A 22,058-nucleotide genomic window follows, 5' to 3' on the forward strand; every position below is an offset into this window, starting at 1 on the left:
CCAGGGATTACTATTTGACATCGGCCGGGTGGATCGGCCAGAAGAACACGCAAGTCTCGGTGGTGTGGATGAACCGCGCGCAAAACCTCAGCATCATTTCGGCCTGTCTGGCTCCCAACTGGGCATGTATAGAGGTCAGCACAAACGACCCAGAAAATTATTTATTTCCTAATATGTTTCTCTGACGTAAAAAATTGCCCCGCCGGGGTGCTCCGCTCTTTCGATTCCCGACACTTTCCAATTGTCAACCCCATCCAGATTAAATAAACCCAATCCTAATATTTTCACAGCGACTCCTAAAATTACCGCTCACATTCTCAAGCAAAAAAACGACACCATAAAATTCGCATTTGCATTATTTTTTCCTTTAGTCTTGTTATTGGCTTTCGTGTAATAATTGCCCTCGCTGCGCTACTCTCGCGACAAAAACTTGCACTTTAATCCCTTATCATACAATACACTGTTATTTTATCGTTTTGACAGCTGTATTTCACATTTGCATTTTGCTTCATTTGCTTCAGAAATAAAGAAGATACAAAATTAATTTCTTGTGAAATACTTGACAGTGACATTTCACTTTCATCACCCCCAGTTCCTTTGACGTGACAGCTTTTGCCATTTAGCTGTTGATATTGCGCAACTTGCATTAAACTTTTACATCGCTGCACTTGTGCGTGTTCACTTCCCACTTGTAAATTAAAGTATTTCTTTGTACACATGTAGCTTAAATAAGTATCACGTCTGATTGATTGATTTGGTGGGATGGGGTAGTGTTGTGTAGGAGAATTGTTGAGTGGGGTGGCTCATTCGAGCATCCAATTTTTATCTTGTAGAACGAAGCAGAGTAAAGTGCCTTCTTTATGTTATGTCCTTAGACCCACGCCGAACGAGCAGCTGAACGATCCTGGCTCGACATCCAGGAGCATCCGATGTTCTCACCGGATGGAGACAGCTTCCTGATGCTCGCTGCTGTCCAGGAGGGGAGCAGGGAGACTTACACGCATATTAAACACGTTACTGTCACTCAACAGCACATCGCCGTTCTCAGCCATGGTCGCCACGAGGTCGACCGCATCTTAAGCTGGGACAACGTCAGCCATCTTATGTAAGACTTCCCCTTTCGTTCAATTTTACGCGGAACGTGGATAAAAAATCATTTGGATTTCTTTTGCATTATACAGGGTATTTCATGAGTGCGACGGAATGGAAAATGCAACCCAAAATACATTTGCACAGCAAACCTGGATATGAACGCGGTTTGCTTTGCAAATGTATTGTGGGTTGCATTTTCAATTCCGTCGGGCTTATTATCACCTTGTATAATCTTTTTCATATTGCATCGTAGTCTTCAAATAGCGGCATTTAAAAAAAGTCATTATGCATAGATGGTTACTATGTTGAACGTGTTTCAAGTTTGTTAACTGTCCTCGGTGAGGACGTGAAGTTTGGTCTAAAGCCATTAGACACTTTAGGGCAGCATTATCATTTTGTTGTCGCAAGTATGTGACGTGGAATATGGGTGGATGCGCCGGGTTGTCTTCGCGCTGTAACCCTGATTGTGTCGGCAGATATTACTTGGCAACGGAGGAGCACAAGGCGGGGCAGAGGCATCTGTACGTGGTACGTGATCCGTCTACTGAAGACCCCCGCCGCCTCGAGTCCCACTGCATAACGTGCGAGATAGGGGACGTCCTTTGGAGTAGCCGTTATCTTTACGGCAACTGTACGCACTTCAACGCTTTGGTGAGTTCGCTTCCTCAGCACTCGCCATTTCTTATAGAATCCGCGTTCCAGATAAGCCCCCGTTCGGAATCATCGAATTCGTCATTCTACGTCCTTCAGTGCGAAGGGCCCGGTCTTCCATTAGCAGGCATGCATAATGCGACAACGCACAAGCTCTTGAAGATCCTCTACGACACGAGGCCGCAGAAGATGCGGATGCTCGAGAAGTTGGCGTTGCCCAAGCAAAAGTCTTTCGAGGTGCCTTTGCCCCATGGTAGTAGGGCTCAAGTTCAACTACTCCTACCTCCCAGTTGGCGGGAGGAGCTGCGAGACGCTGCCTACCCTGTCCTTGTTGAAGTGTAAGTATGAGTCGGAGGGTGACCAGGGTTGACGGGTCGGTTTCAGTAATGGCAGACCGGGCAGCAAAGCAGTCACGGAAAAATTTAGGATAGATTGGGGTACGTACATGTCAAGCCATTGCGACGTCGTCTACGTGAGACTTGACGTGAGGGGAGCCAGTGGACAGTACGACCGATCGCTTTATCGCCAGTTGGGCGGTGTCGAAGTGCAAGATCAGGTCGCAGTGCTGGAGTTCCTCCTGAATACGCACAAATACCTGGACAAAACTAGAGTGGGGATCTGGGGTTGGGGGTACGGTGGTTACGTCACGTCGATGGTGCTGGGACTGGGGAATCAACAAAAAGTGTATAAGTGTGGGATTGCGGTCAGTCCGATTTCTGACTGGTTGTACTACAGTAAGTAACACATCAGAAAATATGCATGAAAAATATAGAAAAAGAAATGCAAAATGATAACTTATATTTGTTTCGCGACTCGTAAGGATGTTTTTACTCATTCACATAAGAACCGTTCTCAAACAAAAATTATTTTTGATCTTGCCGAAACTGTTACTTCACGGCAGTTCATGTTAGATAATTCTAATTAATTCATAAAAGTATAAAATAAATTAACAGAAAATAGACATATCTTTTATAATTTTGTGGCTGAGGATTCTCTGTTCTCGCAATTCTTGTTTAAGAAAAAGCAAGTTGGTTAACATCTGAAACTTGCAGTTTCAAAAGTTTCTGAACTATTCAAAGATTCTAAAGAGCGCAACTTTTAATGGAATAATTACAAAAACTTCACGGCTTATGCATTTACAAGATGAGAAACTGAGATTTTAATTTCACAAGATGGCGAAAAATTACTTAAGTCATTTCTAGACTTTGTAACAGTCAAAAGTTCAATTCAAGCTTTACTGCGAAAATTCAACTGCAACTGAACATTTTGGAAAGTAGTAATTTGGATATGTAACAGTGATTTATGCACCAACGGCATAATTAATAGATCAAGACTCGAGGGAATGTTTGAAGCAGGAGGCAAAGCGGAAGGGTTTAAATTTCCCGAGGGATATCATCTTGATTATGCACGTGGTGCATACAAAGTTGCATATTATTTTAATTCTCGCAAAAATTAAAATCCAAAGGCTCAGTATTTTGAACAAAGGCTATTATTACGTTATTGTTGTTCTAAAGCCGTGAATTTTTGGTCTACCATAGGTCCTAGAGCCACGAAAGCTATACTACGGGAGCCATCGAGGTCAAAAAACAGGCTGATGGTTCTAAAATAAAATAATTTAAACAACCATAATCCTTCAGAGTAATATATTTTTGTCTGTGTTAGACTGTTTTTTGCAAATTTTAATAAATTGAAAAACGCACAAATTAAAAAAGTGAAAAAACTCTAAGGTATCAGGTACCATATTTTTAGTCATGGAAGCAAACTATTTTTAAAAATAATAAAACATTTTAAGGGGAAAAGATAACTAAACTGAATCTGATTCCAAGTTAATAACAGTTACTTACATTAGAGTACGGTTGGCGTATTTTACAGCGCGAAAACTAGGTTTCAGGCACGAGGCGAAGCCGAGTGCGTGATTAATTGGAGCCCTGTAAAATACCTACAGTACGACATTTATATATGTTGTATTTTCCCTTTTAGGTTATTTTTTAGTCAATAAGAATTAAAAAAGAAATATTTATCGGAAAAATAATACCTACATGTAAATGTGTTTTTTAAACTAAATCAAAGTAACGTATGAACACTTTAATTTTAAAGTAACTGTAAAAAGAGTAAACTAACCGTGCGTGCAATCCCTTAGAAATCTACATCATTCGTCGGTAAATCGCAGCTACCTTAACCTTAAATTGAAAGCTAAAGGTGTGTTTTACAGTTAGGGAAGTCGAGCAAATATTTACTGATCATATCCTTAAGAAGAAGTCAAGAAATGTCTCAATTTGACATTAAAAAAATAGTGCTCGTATTAACCTATAGAATTTGAAAAATACCTAATTTTTATTTTAATAATTTGAAACCATCCAGCAAAGAAACAACAAGAATAACGCGACTTACTTTATAAAAATCCTCCAGAAGAAATTTTACTGGGAAACGCTACATTAATTAATGGATTAGTTTTTGTTTTTTGTCTAGCGATAACGACCAAATCCAATTAAAAATTTAATTGCAGACTCATTTGTGCAGTAAATCTGAAAATCCTTGATTGATTTCAACGTAAAAAAAGCAATCTAGGATTAATCAGCAATTATACGTAGGTTGTACAAAAAGTTTCCAGGATTTATTAATAAAACAACTTTCATATTTTTTAAAGATTTTTATTTTTGTACTTCAAAGTACTGATTTGCAATTCAGCTCAACATCACTCTTTCTATGTTACTTCAAAAATCAAAATTGCAAATCAAGCTTTTTGTTCCTTAATCCGAGTACCAAAAGGAAATCACGAGGTCCCAAATCGTGATTATAGGGCTGACATAAAATATTATTTTCGAACACTTTTGGGGGGACATATTGGACTCCAGAAAATTATGTCATTTGCATTTGTACCATTTATACATATCTAAAAAAATATGTATAAAACCCAGAGAGGCAAAAAGTTTTTGCGTAACCCTCGTATTAATCTGACATTAAAAATAATGCATAAAACCTCTTGGTATCTCTATTTTCAACACAGCCTTTACAGTATTTTATTTCTTTTATAGCATCTTTAGGGTTTAATACTTTAATGTTTAATGGAGATTTTGGTATGTAGTAAATTTCAATGTAAGTAAAATTTGTACGGTACCGGAAGTCATAAAAGCGTTACAATTTACAATCCTGGCGTCAAGTTTCTATCTGGTAGAGATAAAAAATGCATTTAGTCCGTTTTCCGAAGCGCGATGAAATCAGCGGCGGCGATCCCTCTTTACGGTACCAATTTCCATTTTGGCGTCATGAATATTAACACGTCGTTCCAGATTCAGCATTCACGGAGAAGATTCTCGGCCTCCCCACCGAGAATTACAAGGGATACGTGAAGGCAGATGCGACGCAACGGGCGCGAAATATCCCCAAGAACTCCTTTTTCCTCATGCACGGTTTGGCAGACCTTACGGCACCTTATCAACACGGGATTTCCTTGGCACGTGCCCTGACGGAAGCGGGGGTTCTGTTCAGATACCAGGTGCGTACCTACCTTAAAGTCGATGTATCCCTTAAGACGTCCACTTCTTGTGCAGAGTTACGCCGACGAGGGTCACGAACTTCAGAACGTCCTGGAACACGTGTACAGCTCGATGCAAAGCTTCTTCGAAGAGTGCCTTAGTCTAGATATAGACGAGAGAGACAAAGATAAAAATACCTGAAGGTTGGTTTCCCACTTGATACTTCGCCATCGAGTGACGGCCTTCGGAACGGTGCCCGTCACGGCGGACAGCCCCGCCGCCACCGCCCATCCCACGTGGCCTCGCCTGCGAAAACACCCCAAAAAACACAACAGTCGACAGTCGGAGCTGGTCAATTCAATCAATAATCAAGCTGTTTATATCATAGCAGAACTTAGTGAGTTGTCAGTGTAGAACAACAAGACGAATTAGTGATTCTTTTTCTGAGATTTCTTGTTAAGCGGTTGAACTGATATCATATTTTATAAATTAGATCCAAGTTGTGACCTTTCCTCTTCTCACACCGATCTCCACTTCAACACTACTTTTAATAACAACACGAATTACCTACGTATTACTGTGAAAAGTAATTAATGTCATTATTTACAATCTATCTTCCAACTTACCCAGATATATCAACAACATAACACTTTTTTTTAACTTTCTAAAGAAGAGTACGTAAGTATTACATTAGTATTGTAATTTAGGACATAATTTTAAATACCGTTAGTATTGAAATTCTTCCATAGAAGTAGAACTCTACTGTAAATAGCTTCATTGATTAGAATAAGACTGATTTTATAAACTATCCAACAACAACTGCTTCAAGCTTTCTACCGAGTAGTCGTTTCATGCAAAGAAATTTCTCGACAGTCTAAAATTTTAAGATCTACACGTTCACATTACACAACACAACCAAAATAACGAAAAAATATTCCCCTAAATCTTGCATTCAGTTTTTTGGCCAACACCGAGCACTGGTTAAAACTGCACTCCAAGTTTTTCAGTTGTGACGAAACTAACTGGACAATCCACAAAACCTACCAAAATCGAGCAAAACACTAATCAAATCGAAACGTTTGAAGATTAGAAAATGGCGGTCTTGATCCACAGATGACATTAAATACTTTCCACGATGTCGAGAGCGAAGGTGTCGGTTTACACTCTTCTATGTGGCAGCCTTTCTAGTTTCCTCGTCTGATTTCCTTTCCTCATAGTACAGATGATGTCAATTACGAGATGTTTTTCAATTTTCGGAATACAAAATATGACGATATGAATCAAAATAAAACGACTTAATTATTAAATTGGAGCTTCGATATTTAAAAGTAATCAATAAAATGGTTGTGAAACTAAAGTAAACTTTCCATTTAAACAAAATATATTATATAGTGTAAATTTTGCTTAGACTTATTAGTAGAAGCTGTGCTTCTGTCACAGCGAAGACAATCTTTACAGCTGGAAGTTACGTTGATAAATTCCGAATTGATTTATTCATGTATCTCTAAAGCTGTCGACTTTTTCACACACATTGCGGATTTTGGAAAATTCTAAATTTGGTGGTCTAGCTATAAATAGCTTCGTTTCGTTCACTCGAGTCTATTTTCGTTCGAATAGTTTGGCCTTACTCTCCTTTCTCAAAAGACAAAACGATCGAAACTTTTGGCCTACTTCTCAGAGGATTTGTGTTTTCCAATAGTCATTCTCGATGTGTTGTTTTTTATAGCAATACTAACAATTTGTTGCAAATGTTGCCTAATAATTGTTGTACACATCAGTGTTTGTAAATTAAAAATAATGTGCAGAACACCAACTAAATTATTAATTTTTATTAGACAGCAATGTTAGATAATGGAATGTTAAATGTTTCGTTTTTGTATTATATAAAAACAAAATGATGCAAACAATGTTTACAATAAATCGTTATTAAGTACCACACGCTTTATTCGCACCTCGATAAGTCGCTACTGATCAATTTGACATTCCCAATCAATATTGACTTTTCGCTTTTTACACCCTCAAAAAATCCAAGTAGTTAAGAATGAATCAAATTGTAAGTCACTCCACTTGAGAACCTAAGCAGAGTACAAGTTTTCAGGTGATCAAGCGACGAATGAGTCACTACAGAAGAAAGAGGAGATTTGCCTGTCAACTCCTTTACAGGAAGAGACGGATCCACAGGAGCGACAAAATGCCGTCACACAGGTACAGAACGAGACAGGCGGCGTTGAACGGGAAATCTTCTGAAGACTCAGTGGTCTACGTCGGGACGTGCTACAGAACCATCGTCCATCCAGCCATCGATCTGACACAAAGCTCTACTAGTCTAGTCAAAACAAAAACAAAAAGGAGGAAAGAGAAGAACTCGGAACGAAAACGCAAACGGCTGCGACAAACTAAAACGAACGAAAGCAACGAAGATGCCGTGATCATGACAGGAAAGTGTAGTGATCCGTGTTTGGGCAGCAAAACCACCCTAATGAAGGACCACGTGGGCGACGACGACACTCTGGGAATTTTGTCCCAACAGTACCGATGTGTGTCCCAGATTCCGTCAGTCTCTGATCTCTGACAACTCGTGCTTGTGTCAAATTGGCGTCTGTGTAATAAAATGAAAATTCTTACAAGAAATCTTGATTGAAAAATTTCATCGGGAGGTAAGACTCGCTGAGGAAAGTGTTATTTTTAATGAGACCTTCGATCGACGCCTTCTTGTTGGACTCCAAAAGCACGTTCAGTTCTCGTGATATTGTTGTCTGGTCCTCCATGAAAGGACACTCGAGTAGAAGCTTGGTCAAGCGCTTGTCTCTGTTCGACAGTTTCTGGTGCTGCATCCCGTATTTCGATATTTCCGAGGGAAAAACACCCAACCAACGGGCATTCGGTACTGCCAACTGGTCCGCCACGTGGCAGCTTTTCTGCAACCGGATGCAATGTATCAAAAGAACTACAAGTTGTTTGTGGTGGTCTCACGGCGGATCCGAATCTGTAGGTCAGCATGATTTTAATACCGTAGATGTCTGCGTCGACGAGAATAAAAACGGGGAGCGACATCATGTTTGATATTTTGTTAAGGAAGAGTCGGGTGTTTAGGTCTGGAACGCCTTTGCCCTGCAAAGGGGTTTGAGTAGAAATGGAGGATCTGGAGTGGGAAACATACTGTGATCATTATGAAGGGGCGGGCCAGCTTGTTGGGCAAGTCTTCTTCCAGTAGCTTGTGAAACATCGATTCTTTCTCGATGACAAGTATGAAACAGGCGGTAGATTGCATTTCGACGATGTCTTCGATGTTGTAGGGTATCATCGTAGCTATTGAGATTGCGATTAGAAAGTGATCACGACAGCGGGACAACTACCTGGTGCGTTACAGTCTGTGATCTCTCCCGAAGCCCAGAACAGTTTTAAATTGCCATAGATTTGACCACAGTGAGAGACTATGTTTAGGTGCCACTGGCCGACAGTTAAAAAACGAGAGACTTCGTCGATTGCAATATTTATCACAGCCTGACTCTTCACCAAAGGTTTCATCTGGTAATATATCTCTCTGTAAAAATCACTTTTCATCATGTGTACCCATCTACTTTTAAAAATACCTTCTTGTTAGTTTATTGTTATTTTCTAGCAAAGTATACACTTTACCCAGAAGATACAACATGTAACACATCTTGTATCTGGACCGTCTCAATGCAAAATTGACCCTTCCTTCGGGTTTCCCGTTTTGTTTCAAGTGCAGTCTAGTATGACAAATAATACAGATTTAAACGAACACAGTACAACATGAAATCAAACCTTCCTTTAAACATGACACAGTGTTTTGGATCCCGCGGCCACTTAAACACGAAGCACGGCATTTGATCATTGTGAAACACTTCGTAAAGTCTTGCGAACAAATCGTGAATTGCACTCTTAATCTTGCTTTTATCGCACTCCCTTCGAGAGCTATCGTCGCCAGCTACTAAATCCTTGTCAGCGCAGATTTTAGCGATAGCTGATCGCAATTTTTCTTCAGCTCCTGTCAATTCTACACATGCATCTTCGTCATCTTCGCTGAAGCTGTGCGTAACGGAGCGTTGAAATCTAGTTATCCTTCTAGATCCAAATTTGTCTATTTTGAAGATTCTTATTTTCCCTTTGCGATAATTTCTTACACGCGATTTCATATCGTCCTCTATGTACAAATCGTAATAATTGTGTATTTCTACCATCGCCCTTCGATTTTTGTTTACACCAAGTTTGTCAACAGTCGCTAGCGCAGATTGGAGCCACTTCAGAGTACCAATCTTACTAATGTTGTGAAAAGTCTTGGAACCATCTTGTGAAATACAAATATCCTGAGAAAGTACGTCTAAAATGTTTATCTTTTCAACAACCGATGCTTGTTCTTGACTGGCATCTTCACTTGGTATCTTGGTTTCTGCGTTGTTCTCAACTGTTGTTTCTTCAAAAGTGGCGAAATTCTTCTGATAGGAAAATGGAGCATATCGATGTGCAATACTCGTAACGGGCAAATCAGATCTTTGACTCATGTTGAAACTAGACAATTCGTCAAAAGATGTTTGAGTGCTCATTTCTTTCAAACAACTCTTTTGTGGATCTCGTCCAGTTTCTTTGTTTGAATTTCTTGGATCAGGAGTTAACATTTTATCTATCAAGTCTTCAAAAGACTTCTCAGCGCTACCACCAACACTCTGCATTGAAGACTGCAGATATGTTGCACTGTAATCATCACTCATTTGACTCTGTTTTTCTTTTTCTTCAGCTAAATTTCTTGGAGTTAACATTTTAGTTATAATTTCGTCAAAACTAAACTCATCCCCTTTATGCTGTAAATCTTGACTTGTCTCAGTTATCTTATTGGAATCTTTTGTTATTTCACGTTGTTTTTCTTTTTCTTCAGCTAAATTTCTTGGAGCTAGCATTTTAGTTATAATTTCATCGAAACTCAACTCATCCCCTTTATGCCGTAAATCTTGACTTGTCTCAGTTATCTTATTTGAATCTTTCTCAAAATCATCTTGTTTCTTTTGTGCAATATTTATATCTGGCGTTAAGATTTTTTCCATGAATTCTTCAAAACTTTTACTGCTTTGATCTTCACTTGTTTGTGTTACTGGCTGTGAGTTTTTTACAGTAAAATTTTTGTTCGGGGGATTTAATAATGAATTTAGAAACAAATCAAAACTGTTACTCCCTGGCTTAACTTGATCAACATCGGTTGAACTGACACTATTATGTCTTAGTCCAGCCTTTACCTCAATACTTTGTAACGTTGCATTGGAACAACTCGCCGATAACGATAGCGATTCTTGAAAGGAAGATTTGAAGCTCCTGTTAGACATTGCTATGTCATCACTTTGTGTTAAATCAATGATTTCACTGAACGCGACTGATGATGACCGTTCGGTACTACAATTAAATGATATTTTTCTCTTCCAATTTTCATTTTCCTCAACTATTACATTTTCTTCGTCGTTTTCTTGCGTTTCTCCAGATTGATTCAAAGATTTGAAAAGAAAAGCACTTTTACGGTAAGGATTATCCATAATTTCATTAAATAGCGTTATTAATTGTTGCAATAATTAATTAATTGTTTTAAACACAACAATGATAACAAAAATGTAACAATACATAACCTCAAAAGTTATCAAAACAAAACCAGCTGTTGTTTGTTGAAATTCCAGCTGAATAACTGGTTGCCTATAGCACAGAATGTTTTTCGTACATTTTAATTTTACAAAAGTACAATTGCGGAAAGGAAAGGAGTTTATTTAATGAAAAAAAAACAAAACATATTTTTTATTAAAAAAGAATAAAAATTAGAAACAATTACAATTTAACAATAGACAATAACAGTGGCATCAGTGACATCTGTCAAAAATCAAAATACTTTCCAAATTGTTTATTTACAAGTATTTTATTTCATTATTTGTTGTTAGCAAATTTCAAAACAAAAGCTAAAAAATATTGGATTGTTTATATGTATGTAATTGTTATTAATATTGTTGTAACAATGGTTGTAACCTGAAGCTCAGACACTTCAATTTGTTAATTTTGACAGATGTTTATGTAAACATTTGACATTACTACCATTGTTAAGTACCTATCAAAGATAAATTAAAAATAATATTATTATTAGGTATATTTCTCAAAAACATAGATAATTTCGCTTTTCTTTAATAAGTACCTACCTATTTAAGCCGTGATTTTTATCCGGTACTTTTGTTCTTTTTTCTTTTTCAGTAATTAAAACTTTTTTTCTCTAATAGAACGATCAAGCCTTCATCAGAATTATGGTTTTTAAAATCTCATTTATTGGATATTGCAAATTGTAGTTGATTATAAATTTAAAAGTGTTTATAATGCATAAAATTTTGTTAAATCCATGAATCCGGCGAAACTAACAATTACCGACTATCAATTCAATCTCTGGTCATTAAATAAATGTTATTATTAAGAGAAATAATTGCACCGGACTTAGGGGAGAGAGGGGTAAAATGATCCTATCAGGTGAAATGATCCCTCTCAATGACGACAGAATGGTTAGCGCAATCTAGCGGAAATTGATTACAACATCACTTACAGATGCAGTTGCAGTCAGGGCACCCAGTATTGTTCCAAAGCTAGCACGCATAGCGTCAGCAGAGTGAAGTATTTATTTTTTGTGACATTGATATAAGGCCAACCGGCTTTTGTTACCATTGTAAGTACACTTACTGCGACGTAGTTGTAAAATTGCATTCATTTGTGATTAGAGCATTTTGTAAACTTTCGATATACTGCAATATCATCACATTTTTTCGCAAATTTAACCTAAAAAAAAATAAGTAAATGTGAGACATGCGGTGTGGGGTAAAATGATCCTGCATAGTAGGGTGTAAAATGATCCCGGGGATCATTTTACCCTCCTCAACGATTTCTAAGTAAATAAGTTTTGTTTCAGTCTACACAATGCCTCGTACGTATATACGAAAGACCACAAGGCAAAATTGGTCAGAGCGGAGCATGGAAAGTGCAATTAACGCAGTCAAGAACCAAGGAATGCCAATAAAAACCGCTAGCAGAAATTTTGGAGTTCCTGTAATGTCCTTAAAACGTCGAGTGAGGAGTAGGAATGTTATTACTAACACTCACAAAAAAATATTGGGCAGCAGAAAGACAGTCTTCTCTGCTGAACAGGAAGAAGAATTGGTAAATTACATTTTGGACATGGAAGTGAGAATGTATGGTTTAACTACCCATGATGTTCGAAGTTTAGCATATCAACTTGCTGAACGAAATGGTATTGCTAATCACCCATTTTCACTTGAAAATAAAATTGCTGGTCGAGACTGGTTATTTGGTTTCCAAAAGAGACATCCTGGATTATCACTGCGTGTCCCAGAAGCAACATCGGTTGCTCGAGCAAAAGCTTTTAATAAACCGGTTGTTTCAAAATTCTTTGATTTATTAAAAGCTGAATACCAAAAGCACAACTATCCAGCTCATAGAATATACAATGTGGACGAAACTTCATTGTCCACCGTTCCCGGACGCAATTCGAAAACTTTTGCAAAAAAAGGTCGCAAGCAAGTTGGCCGTGTTACTTCCGCAGAACGTGGACAATCATCAACTGCAGTGATATGTATGTCAGCTGGTGGCATGTTTCTTCCACCAATGATTATTTTTAGTAGAAAGAGAATGAAACCTGAATTAAAAGATGGAGCTCCTCCAGGTACCATCTTTGCATGCAATGAATCTGGCTGGATGAAAGAAGAAGTGTTTTCCTTATGGTTTGAACATTTTTTGTCTTTTGCAAAACCTTCGCCAGAAGATCCAGTTCTTCTAATTTTAGATGGGCATCTGTCCCATACAAAAAATTTAAATGTCATCGTTAAAGCAAAGGACAATTTTGTTTCTATCTTATGTTTACCTCCACACTGTACGCACAAGCTCCAGCCACTAGATGTAGGAATTATGTTTCCACTTAGTACAGCTGTAGATCATGCACTTGAAAGATGGCTAAACAACAACCCTGGCAGGACTATAACAACCTTTCAAATAAGTAAAATTTTTTGTGAGGGATATCTAAAGGCTTGCACTCCAGCCAATGCGATTAATGCATTTAAAAAAACAGGGATTGTGCCTTACAACAGTGGTATTTTTAATGATTTAGATTTTATAGCGGCTGAAACCACGGATGAAAAAGAAACAACTGAGATTGAGTTATCTGAAAATGTTGAAGCAAATGCCACTGATTTAGGTGAAGCCAGTACAAGTAACACTAGTCCAAATAAGACTGAGGATGTTGAAATTGATAAGACTCACGATACGTCGTTTACCAAAGCCGGTCCTATCACACTTAGGCCCTTACCTAAAATAAGTGGACCCCGAGCACAGAGGAAAAGGAAATCTGTAGGTACCGTATTGTTAACCAGTACGCCTTACAAAGATAATTTAACAGAAGAAAAAAAACAAAAAGCTGCTAAGGAAGAAACAAGAAAAAACAAGAAAGGAAAATGCAACCCAAAAAAATCAAAAAAAGGGCCTCCCAAAAAGCTTGCAGAAAGTAGCAGCGAAGAATCAGAACAGGAAAATGGTGCACTCTGTATTTATTGTTCTGAACCCTATGGAAATTCTATCGAAGGCGAAGGGTGGATACAATGCTCACGGTGTCGTCAATGGGCTCATGACGCTTGTGCAGGAATAGATGAAAACGCCTGGGATGACTTCATCTGCGACCTTTGTCTAACAAATTCATCTCATAATGCTAATTCATCCAAACGCCTATTAAAATTTTGAAGATTTGGTATTTTTTTAACTTTTGTTCATCCAATATAACTTTTTTGTGCATTTATTAGTGTGGGATCATTTTACCCAAACCTGTGTACAAAATGATCCTTTTGCAACTACCCAATTATTTATACATATATATAAATTCAGAAGCTTGAAGGCGCCAATAAAAATATTTTTGAGTAGCTAAATGATGGATAAAAGCGATGTATATAGTTACGCACAAATTCACTCAACACGTTAAGAAAAATCAATTTTTCTTTCTTAGAGGGATTATTTTACCCCTCTCTCCCCTACTACGTGTGCATGTACCAATTCACTTTTTAAGAGAAACTCTATGAATTTATAATATTCGATTAAACATTCCACAGGACAATATAAAATCGTTAATAATAATATTAATAATAACATTTCATAAGCGTTCTTCTCGCCATGCAAATCTCGATACCCGAACCCGTTCGAGATAAAATCTCTAAGGGTGGTCGAAAAATTACCATAACACATCGACAATCCCGATGATTAAAGTTGAACCACCTTTGGTAGTCGCTTTACGACACAATAAATTTGTTTCTGGAAGCAGATCACTTTTTGTCATCGTTGAAAAGAAGGACGTCACCCGGTGCGAACCGGAATTGAAAAAGATCGCACCTCGTAAATGAAATAATAAAATTTTATTGCGTTAAGGGTTGATCCGTTCTCCGCTTAAAAACAACGTCACAACTTTGTTATTTACGTGGGAAAGTTTATCGCTGTTAATGGAACCGATCGCACCACATAAACTCGCACATTTCATCTTCTTGCGAAATTGCGAATCCGCCAAGGTAAATACGCTCCCTCGGACAGTTATTATGCTTATTACGGATCACACACTGCGCTCAAACTCGATTAAATCGTGGATTTTTGCAGAAGGATCTTAAACGGCGATCCGGCCTTTTAAGAGCGCCGTCAAGCTGTGCGCAGGCATTAATCCGGGAAAATTTCGGTTGTGATTTGCTTTATTAATGAAACCGGTGGAAAGTGGAAGAGCAATTGATCCGAACAAAAACCTCTTGTAAACTGTGACTTTATCGTTTCCAGGGATCTCGACCTTTTGTTGCTCGGTTTGCCATAAAACTGACTTCGGCGCGATCGATGTGTGATAGCTGAGGGCTATTGTTGCAGACGGTTCCCGCAAATACAATAAATTTGTCACAATTTTAATATAGATATTGTAAAGGCCACTCGTGTTTAGAGAGCCACTCCACTAGAGGTGGTTGTTCTTGTGTTTTTCAAACGGCCGTTGTGGGGCAATGCGGTTAGACAGTAGGAACAATGCTAAGTGGTTTATACGATTGTAGTTTGTAGTTTTATTGTATCGCAGCTGCGATTATGTCCCTTGAATAAAAATTAGTTATGTGTCTGTCGGAATGATCGCATTGTCTGTATTATAATGTTTTAGACCGCAGCGAGAGCGCATTACCACCCCTCGAAATTATGCACGCACATATTATTTAATACTCAACCAAAAAAAAAAAAAAAAACAAAAATGGTTACATGTCACCACCTAATTACAACACTGTGACCTCCAAGACCCCGAGAATCTTGGCAATGTAGAATTTACATCTGTAAGAAAGAAAGAGTATCTACCTAGCTTATTCAGATTTTAGATGTAGCTGAAAAGTTCTAAACTGGATGATGGCGATTCCAGCTAGATATCAGTGAGACATCTGGTGTGAATTCTACGCAAAATTTTAAGACACATTCAAACCGGTGACTATTCAAATGATTTGTGTTTTTAAAACAAAACGACGGTTTAATTAAAATTTATTATATAAAAATGAATAAAAATAAGACCGATAAAACAAATTGTTGTGTTTTTGGCTGTAACACGTGCCGAAAAAACGAACCAGAAGCATGTTGCTATTTATTTCTGGATTGTGCGGTAAAAGCAAAATATGTTCTCATCGAAAATGTTTTTGGTTCTAAAGACCGAGTAGAGAAGGAAAACACAGGGAAGTGCTTTATTAAGGGGAAAAACTTCCTCTAATTATTATTATAACGGGTGACTATTAAAATTTTCACTTAGGGTTGGCTATGGATTATTCTTTGTTTTCCATTGCACCTTAGACACTGACAAGTTTGACATTTCAATAAATGTTTTTTCTCATTTATAGGTTATGTTTCAATTGTACTGACTGACATTTGTCGTTCGTTCTTGCGTGTGTCTAAAGTAACAGAAAAAATAAAAACTCGTTCAAAGCCAACTCCAAGTGAAAATTTTAATAGTCACCCGTTATGAAGGTCTGTGGAAAACACTTTAAAAAAGAAGACTACATTTGTAAACGAAAAAAGAAAATGTCATTGACCTCCGTATTTTAATTATCTGTCAAATGAGTGTTTACTTACTGCGAAAAAACGTTCCAGGACAAAAAAATCCGAAAAAAATGATTTCGCGTTATTATTTAATTACAAATTAATTATCATACTTAAAAATAGTTATTTATTTAACGAGTTCGTGTGTAATTTTGGCTTTTTTTGGCATGAGTGGACCTGTTTAAAACTCGAGTGAAACGAGAGTTTTAAAGGTTCACGAGTGCCAAAAAAAGCCCAAATTACACAAGAACGAGTTGAATACAACGGTTTTTTGTTCGACGAGCCCCTTAAAGGCTCCACATCGCTAAAAATCCTTAAAATTAGCTTGACGTTTCGTTTTGACAAGTTGTCAAATTTATCAAAATCCGTTCACACAGGAGAAAATTCTCAAATTCTGACAAATTCGAACAAAAAAAAAATAAAATGTCATTGACCTCCGTTTAGGTGCCTACTAACCAACCAAAAGTCAAGCATTGCTTTAAAGTTGATTTTGTAGAAAAATTCCGAAAAAAATAACTCCATGTTTTTAGTATAAGCACTTCGTGAGGGTTTGTGGAGCCTTAAATAGTATTTGAATGTTATATTTTGAAATTATTTATATTGGGAGACTACTTAAGGCACTTGTTTGTAGACATGATCCAAAATTTTCATACATACCTTGTTTCCACCACTTTAGTAACACATCAAATTAACAACTTCGCACACACTTTTTCGCCTTCCACAACACATCCGCTTTCTGCTGTTGCCTCTAATAAACTAAAGTTTTGTATAACCTTAAAAAAAGCCATCACAAAAACCGATTTCAGGTAAAACCAACTTATTTTAAAAAATAATGCACAGACATCAGCCGGGTCGAACAGGAGTATGACTTGGCAACAGTAGCTCAGTGGCGCCCCCAACCGTAGCCGAAATCGCCAATAGATGAGTTAACACTAATTAACGATGATACTAAAAACAAAACACCTAATTCTTTTTGTTGTGAATGATTTTATTGTGATTGTTTCCACTTTTGTTGTGTTGAATTTGTTGCAAACTAATTACACTGGCCTAATCTTTTTGTTGTGATTGTTTTTACTTCTGTTGTGTTGGATTTGCTGCCAGCTAATTAATTACAGTGGCATTAAAATGATCAAATTGGCGCAACATCGGAGCTGGGTCTGTATTCCCACGGATTAAAGCGTCTTTTATTTATTGCACATTATACTAAACAGTGGTTTAGTGTTACTCATTGTTTATGGCACTTCAAGAAACAAAGTGAATCATTTACAATGTTTTGTCTATTATACTTATTAGGGTGACGGGGTGTTCAATTACTGAACTTTAATAGGGGTGATTTTAAGGTCGACAATCGTTGCTGCTGCGTTCAGTAGTAATATTTCAACCCCCCTGGACCAGTGAAATATGCTGGTTTGGGCTCCTGCGGTGCTATGCGTGTTAGCCAAGGGTGATTTTTTTAGGATGACCACTCGTGCCGCACTGATCCACCGTGACGTTCTCATGACTTCATTACATTAATGAAGGACCTTTAGAGTGTGCAGGAAGCATCGCTACAACAAAAAATCACTCCGAAGGAAGGCGAAGCTTCAAGGAAATAATAATGAAGAATAAAGGAACTGTTAATTTTGCAAGATAAATTTTGTGTCAATCGTGACAAAAAAAAAAGATTCAAATGAAGATGACAAGGTTGTATCTTTATGCTGTTGTTTTGGGATAATGGGAGGCCATAGAAATTTTGCATTTATAATTTGGTAGTAAAGCTGTCTGTTGAATTAGGTTATGTTTTTCTAAGTTTGAGGTTATAAATAGCGTCAATGTCTAGTGCATTGTTGTCAGTTTTATTTGTTCGCAATAGAAAAATACTCAGACATGGCGGGAAAAGGTCCGCATGTCAAGCACTTTAGTGACGGAAATCAAACAGTGTCCAACGTTAAAAAATTAACCATGACCTTCCATTACGCCAAAACAACGTGAACGGTGTTTATGTAAGTTTGAAATTTTAAATTCCTTTAGAATTTATTCAAACCCATTTTTATTAGCAAGAGATCTTCTTAGAAACATGTAAATCTGGACAAATAGATAAATATCCTGTTTTGAATTGCAACAGAAGTAAGAAGAGCTTCTAAAGAGACGAAATTACTGCAACATCGTATATGTAAAATAATTTAAATTGTGTTAGAATTTATTCAGATCCACTTTTTAGAAACATAATTTACAACTAGATTGTTAATATGTATGTATTAATTATAATAAATAAAAAATATAAACATTGATCATTCTTGCAAATAAAGTTTTTTATTCGGAATCGTATTGTAATATGCACATTCCTAACCTTATACGAGGGCGGAAAGTTAACCATTCCTTTTTATCTTTACTTCCCTCTCTTGGTCAGTAATAGGCCACTTTCCGCCCTGTTATGACGTTTTTCCAGTGGCGTACACGAATTGTCGAAAAACGGTAGAAATGAAACTTCATCAAATTAATTGTTGATTTGCTAAAAATGTAATGATTCCGAATAAAATAGTATACAAACCTCGGTGGGAAGGTGTTTCCTTCCTGTCTCGAGCATTAGTTCACCTCGGCTACGCCTTGGTAAACTATCTTAGCTCTCGACAGGAATGAAACACTTTCCACCTCGGTATGTAATCTACTATTTGTGGTTTACAACAAAAGCAAAAAAATTATTCGATCATTTTCATTAAAGAAATAAAAAGTGTAAATCTACAATGTCTGTTAATTTTATTTGCAATAAAAATGAAAGAAAAAACCATTGCACATTCACGTCGAAATGTTTTAAATTGTATAATTTAAACTGCAAAATTATCATAATGATTAAATAAGTGGAACTACAGTTAAAATTAGCCTATCATATTTTGCATTAAAAAAACGAAAACGTTCATTATCAGTCAATATGGTTGATTAGGCACGATCGAGTAACTGTTTCTCACAGAAACAAACCAATATCGTCCTGCCTACCCTCAAATTGCATATCCGAAGTGGAATCCTGCCGGGATGATGGCAGATAAGAACGCAGAGACCACCCCGTTCACACGCAATCGAACGACCGCAGCTTATCCATCTGCACAAAAGGCAATAAACCGACAATTTTACGAATTCAAATACGTTTTGTTAACCATTTTATCGCCGTTTCGACGTCCCTCTTTGCGTTCATCGACCAAACAAAAAAAACACCATCCCAGCGAATTTTCTAAGGCGAAAATGTGGTTTCATTAGATAGTAATTTTATTTGTACAAACATGAATATTTGTCGCCCCATGAAATAAACCTGTGATGTTATGACACGTTTTTACGTTGGCTTGCGTCTTCATTTTAATGTCGCATGGAGCACCGTGGCGGTTTGAAAAGATCCGTCTTATCTGCAATCAACATCTTAATTCTTAAATATACAAGAGTATTTATGGTGGTAATTATTTTTAACCAATGCCGCACGGGTTTAAATAAGTTGAAAGATTTTTAAAACTGATAATCGGGTGGCAAACTTATTGTTATTGTGCTTGATGGTGTTAACATCGGACCTATCGTCTGACGAATCTATAAAATTTAATTGACTCTGTTCCACTGCGGGTCGACAGTACTGTAACATTTGCAAGTGATTAGAGCGGCACGAAGCTTGTGCCCGTTATCGAAGAGATCCAAGCTGAAAGACCGCAATGTAGAAGTTTGTGCGATCGCAGATGGTTAATTATGTCGATCAATCCAAAGTCGGCGAGTTTAGATAAGAAAAGGTGGCAAGAAACGGCGAGAATGTGTAAGAAGTGTGTGATAAGAGGCAATTATTGCAGGGTAGTCCGATTCGGCTAATTGCGGATAGAGTAAGTCACTTATCGCAGCCGATAGCGCTGACCGTTTACCAGGAAATAGATGGGGGTCGTCACTTATGAAGAGGATGCTCTGTGTACTGTTACAAAACCATAAGGCGGAACTGATAGTGAAATCAATATAGGTAATTCCCCATCAGTCCTCCGCCAAAAACCAAACCAGACTTTGTACTATGACTGGCACAAACTGTACTTTATTACTACCAACAGAATACAAACCACACTTAATTACCAGTTTTACCATCAAGAGCGTCACTCTTGATTTGCTTCCTCTTGATTCTCACCCCAGCGTACTTGGCGTCGCATCTTGCCCGCCTCAGTGTGACATAAGCTTGAAACTTCTTCTCCTCATCAGTCACACTCCTGATTTTGACTCTAGTCTGAGCAGGTCTCACCTTGTTCAAACTCTTGCCATCATCAGTCTTGACAACCTGCTTGGCGTTGACAGGAAACACGACAAGTCTGTCTTTGTACTCTCTCAGTCTCTGTACGTTGCGCTCAAGAGACTCCAAACAGCGATTCTTCCTTCTGTGATCAACCGCAATACCAACGGTGCGCGCATACTTCGCGTTCAGACCCGCTCTTTTCAACTCTTGCAAAGTAAATCCGCGTCCCACGCGACTCTTCTTGTTGTAGCGTACGGTGGGACACTGTACCATGGGTCTAAGGAGCTGGACGGGACCCGGAGCCGCTTTCGTCAGCTTCCTGGCGCGGAGGATTTTGCGCCGGAGCTTCTTCATGGGTTGGTCGAACCAAGTCTTGACTCTGCGTTGCCATTTCTTGTGGAAGTGGCCATTAGGAATCATATTATTGTGACGGACCATGCTGCAACTTTAAAAGACGCTAATACGCAAAGATGGTGGACGTGACATAACCTCAAAAGCGATTTCTAGAGTTTTTAAACGAATCCGGGCATGTTTGGATAAAAGGGGACGAGGAAAGCAAGGGGCAACTTACGAAGTTGTGTCTCGTTGGAATTGAGAAGTTGATTTGGTTTTTTAAACGATTTTTCAGCAGTCTTGACCGGCGAAAGATGCACACTCGATGGGGTATTAATTTGTGACGTGGAGGTGGTGGCCAATGAAATCAAGCAATTAATGGCGCGGTTTTTGAATTTGTCTTGTAAATTTTTGTTATATTTCTAGTTCAGCAACGGAAGTTGTGTTTTAATTAATAAAACGGGAAAAAGCACACCGGTAGAGCTGCTCAGCTGCTTTGCCTTCAGGACATCTGCCATGTCCTTTACCTCAGTTGGAGTTCGCTCTGCGTTATGTAATAAATGTAACGTTAACACAATTGTCCGGTCGCGATAATTTTATGAGACTTTTCTGCTGCAACGTCCTTCGTGGATTATCAATTTTGCGCCTTCTGCGACTGCATCCTGGCTCTCATTGCAGTAATAATAATAATTCGTTACGAAACGTGACTTATCGGACACGATCACTTAAGAAAGTTTAAGAATGAATCGTGTATCAGATGGACCGATACGATCTTCCAGCCTAGCAAAATATTAAAGGGTTGCAGCTTGTGTTGCCTTAACACCTAATGATCTCGACCGCTCAGTTTGAATCCTGACGGTTTCAGATATGATCTTGTGCAGCACTCGACTGAAATACATTTATGCAACGCGATGTTCAATCACTGGACAAAAATAAAGTCTTCGATTATTAATTGTTTTTGTTGGCGAGACAGACAACCACACACGTGGACGATACAGAGTTGTACTTTCGGCTTGCACAACAGCTTTCAGCTTTCGTTAAAAAAAGAAAGCAACGGATTAGCTGGATTTGTCATAAATTCAGCCGATTAGACTGTGCCTATTTTTACCAGTGTTAATATGTAAAACAGTAAAATTTCCCCTTCGCGAAGATAGTAATTGTAA

General features: G+C 37.9%; 3 protein-coding genes and 1 long non-coding RNA gene across 9 annotated transcripts in view; 2 read left to right on the forward strand and 2 right to left on the reverse strand.

Moving 5' to 3' along the window:
- LOC138131296 (inactive dipeptidyl peptidase 10) overlaps positions 1 to 7,152 on the forward strand; it is a 60,012-nt gene extending 52,860 nt beyond the window's left edge. For 3 of the 4 annotated variants that reach the window (XM_069048229.1, XM_069048230.1, XM_069048228.1), the window contains 7 exons: positions 5 to 134; positions 876 to 1,105; positions 1,569 to 1,743; positions 1,795 to 2,081; positions 2,128 to 2,477; positions 5,034 to 5,239; positions 5,295 to 7,152. In XM_069048229.1, coding sequence (XP_068904330.1) covers positions 5 to 134; positions 876 to 1,105; positions 1,569 to 1,743; positions 1,795 to 2,081; positions 2,128 to 2,477; positions 5,034 to 5,239; positions 5,295 to 5,420 — 1,504 coding nt within the window. In that variant the 3' untranslated portion in view covers positions 5,421 to 7,152. The remainder of the gene's footprint in view (positions 1 to 4; positions 135 to 875; positions 1,106 to 1,568; positions 1,744 to 1,794; positions 2,082 to 2,127; positions 2,478 to 5,033; positions 5,240 to 5,294) is intronic. The other variant, XM_069048231.1, reaches the window with a different exon arrangement.
- Positions 7,153 to 7,219: 67 nt separating this feature from the next.
- Positions 7,220 to 10,858, reverse strand: mei-W68 (meiotic W68). 2 transcript variants are annotated; one of them, XM_069048225.1, is made up of 6 exons: positions 9,009 to 10,858; positions 8,813 to 8,953; positions 8,576 to 8,763; positions 8,380 to 8,528; positions 8,193 to 8,330; positions 7,220 to 8,137 (listed from the first exon to the last, which is right to left on the reverse strand). In XM_069048225.1, the coding sequence occupies exons 1-6, from the start codon at positions 10,760 to 10,762 to the stop codon at positions 7,841 to 7,843; spliced, it is 2,667 nt and encodes an 888-aa protein (XP_068904326.1). In that variant the 5' UTR covers positions 10,763 to 10,858; the 3' UTR covers positions 7,220 to 7,840. The 2 variants fall into 2 exon arrangements, with proteins under 2 accessions (XP_068904326.1, XP_068904327.1); XM_069048226.1 differs by having other exon boundaries at positions 8,813 to 9,017.
- Positions 10,859 to 11,686: 828 nt separating this feature from the next.
- On the forward strand, positions 11,687 to 14,052 carry LOC138131048 (uncharacterized). Of its 2 annotated transcripts, XR_011159702.1 has the most exons (3): positions 11,687 to 11,758; positions 11,814 to 11,919; positions 12,160 to 14,052. It is a non-coding gene; the product is annotated as an uncharacterized lncRNA (long non-coding RNA). The 2 variants fall into 2 exon arrangements; XR_011159701.1 differs by having other exon boundaries at positions 11,696 to 11,919.
- Positions 14,053 to 20,341: 6,289 nt separating this feature from the next.
- LOC138131964 (large ribosomal subunit protein eL13-like) lies at positions 20,342 to 21,245 on the reverse strand. The gene is made up of 2 exons (XM_069049258.1): positions 21,134 to 21,245; positions 20,342 to 21,007 (listed from the first exon to the last, which is right to left on the reverse strand). Exon 2 carries the CDS (start codon positions 20,998 to 21,000, stop codon positions 20,401 to 20,403), a length of 600 nt encoding a protein of 199 aa, XP_068905359.1. The 5' UTR covers positions 21,001 to 21,007; positions 21,134 to 21,245; the 3' UTR covers positions 20,342 to 20,400.
- Positions 21,246 to 22,058: the final 813 nt, after the last annotated feature.

This window comes from Tenebrio molitor, chromosome 5 (assembly GCF_963966145.1).
Source record: "Tenebrio molitor chromosome 5, icTenMoli1.1, whole genome shotgun sequence".
In the NCBI taxonomy this organism is placed as follows: domain Eukaryota; kingdom Metazoa; phylum Arthropoda; class Insecta; order Coleoptera; family Tenebrionidae; genus Tenebrio; species Tenebrio molitor.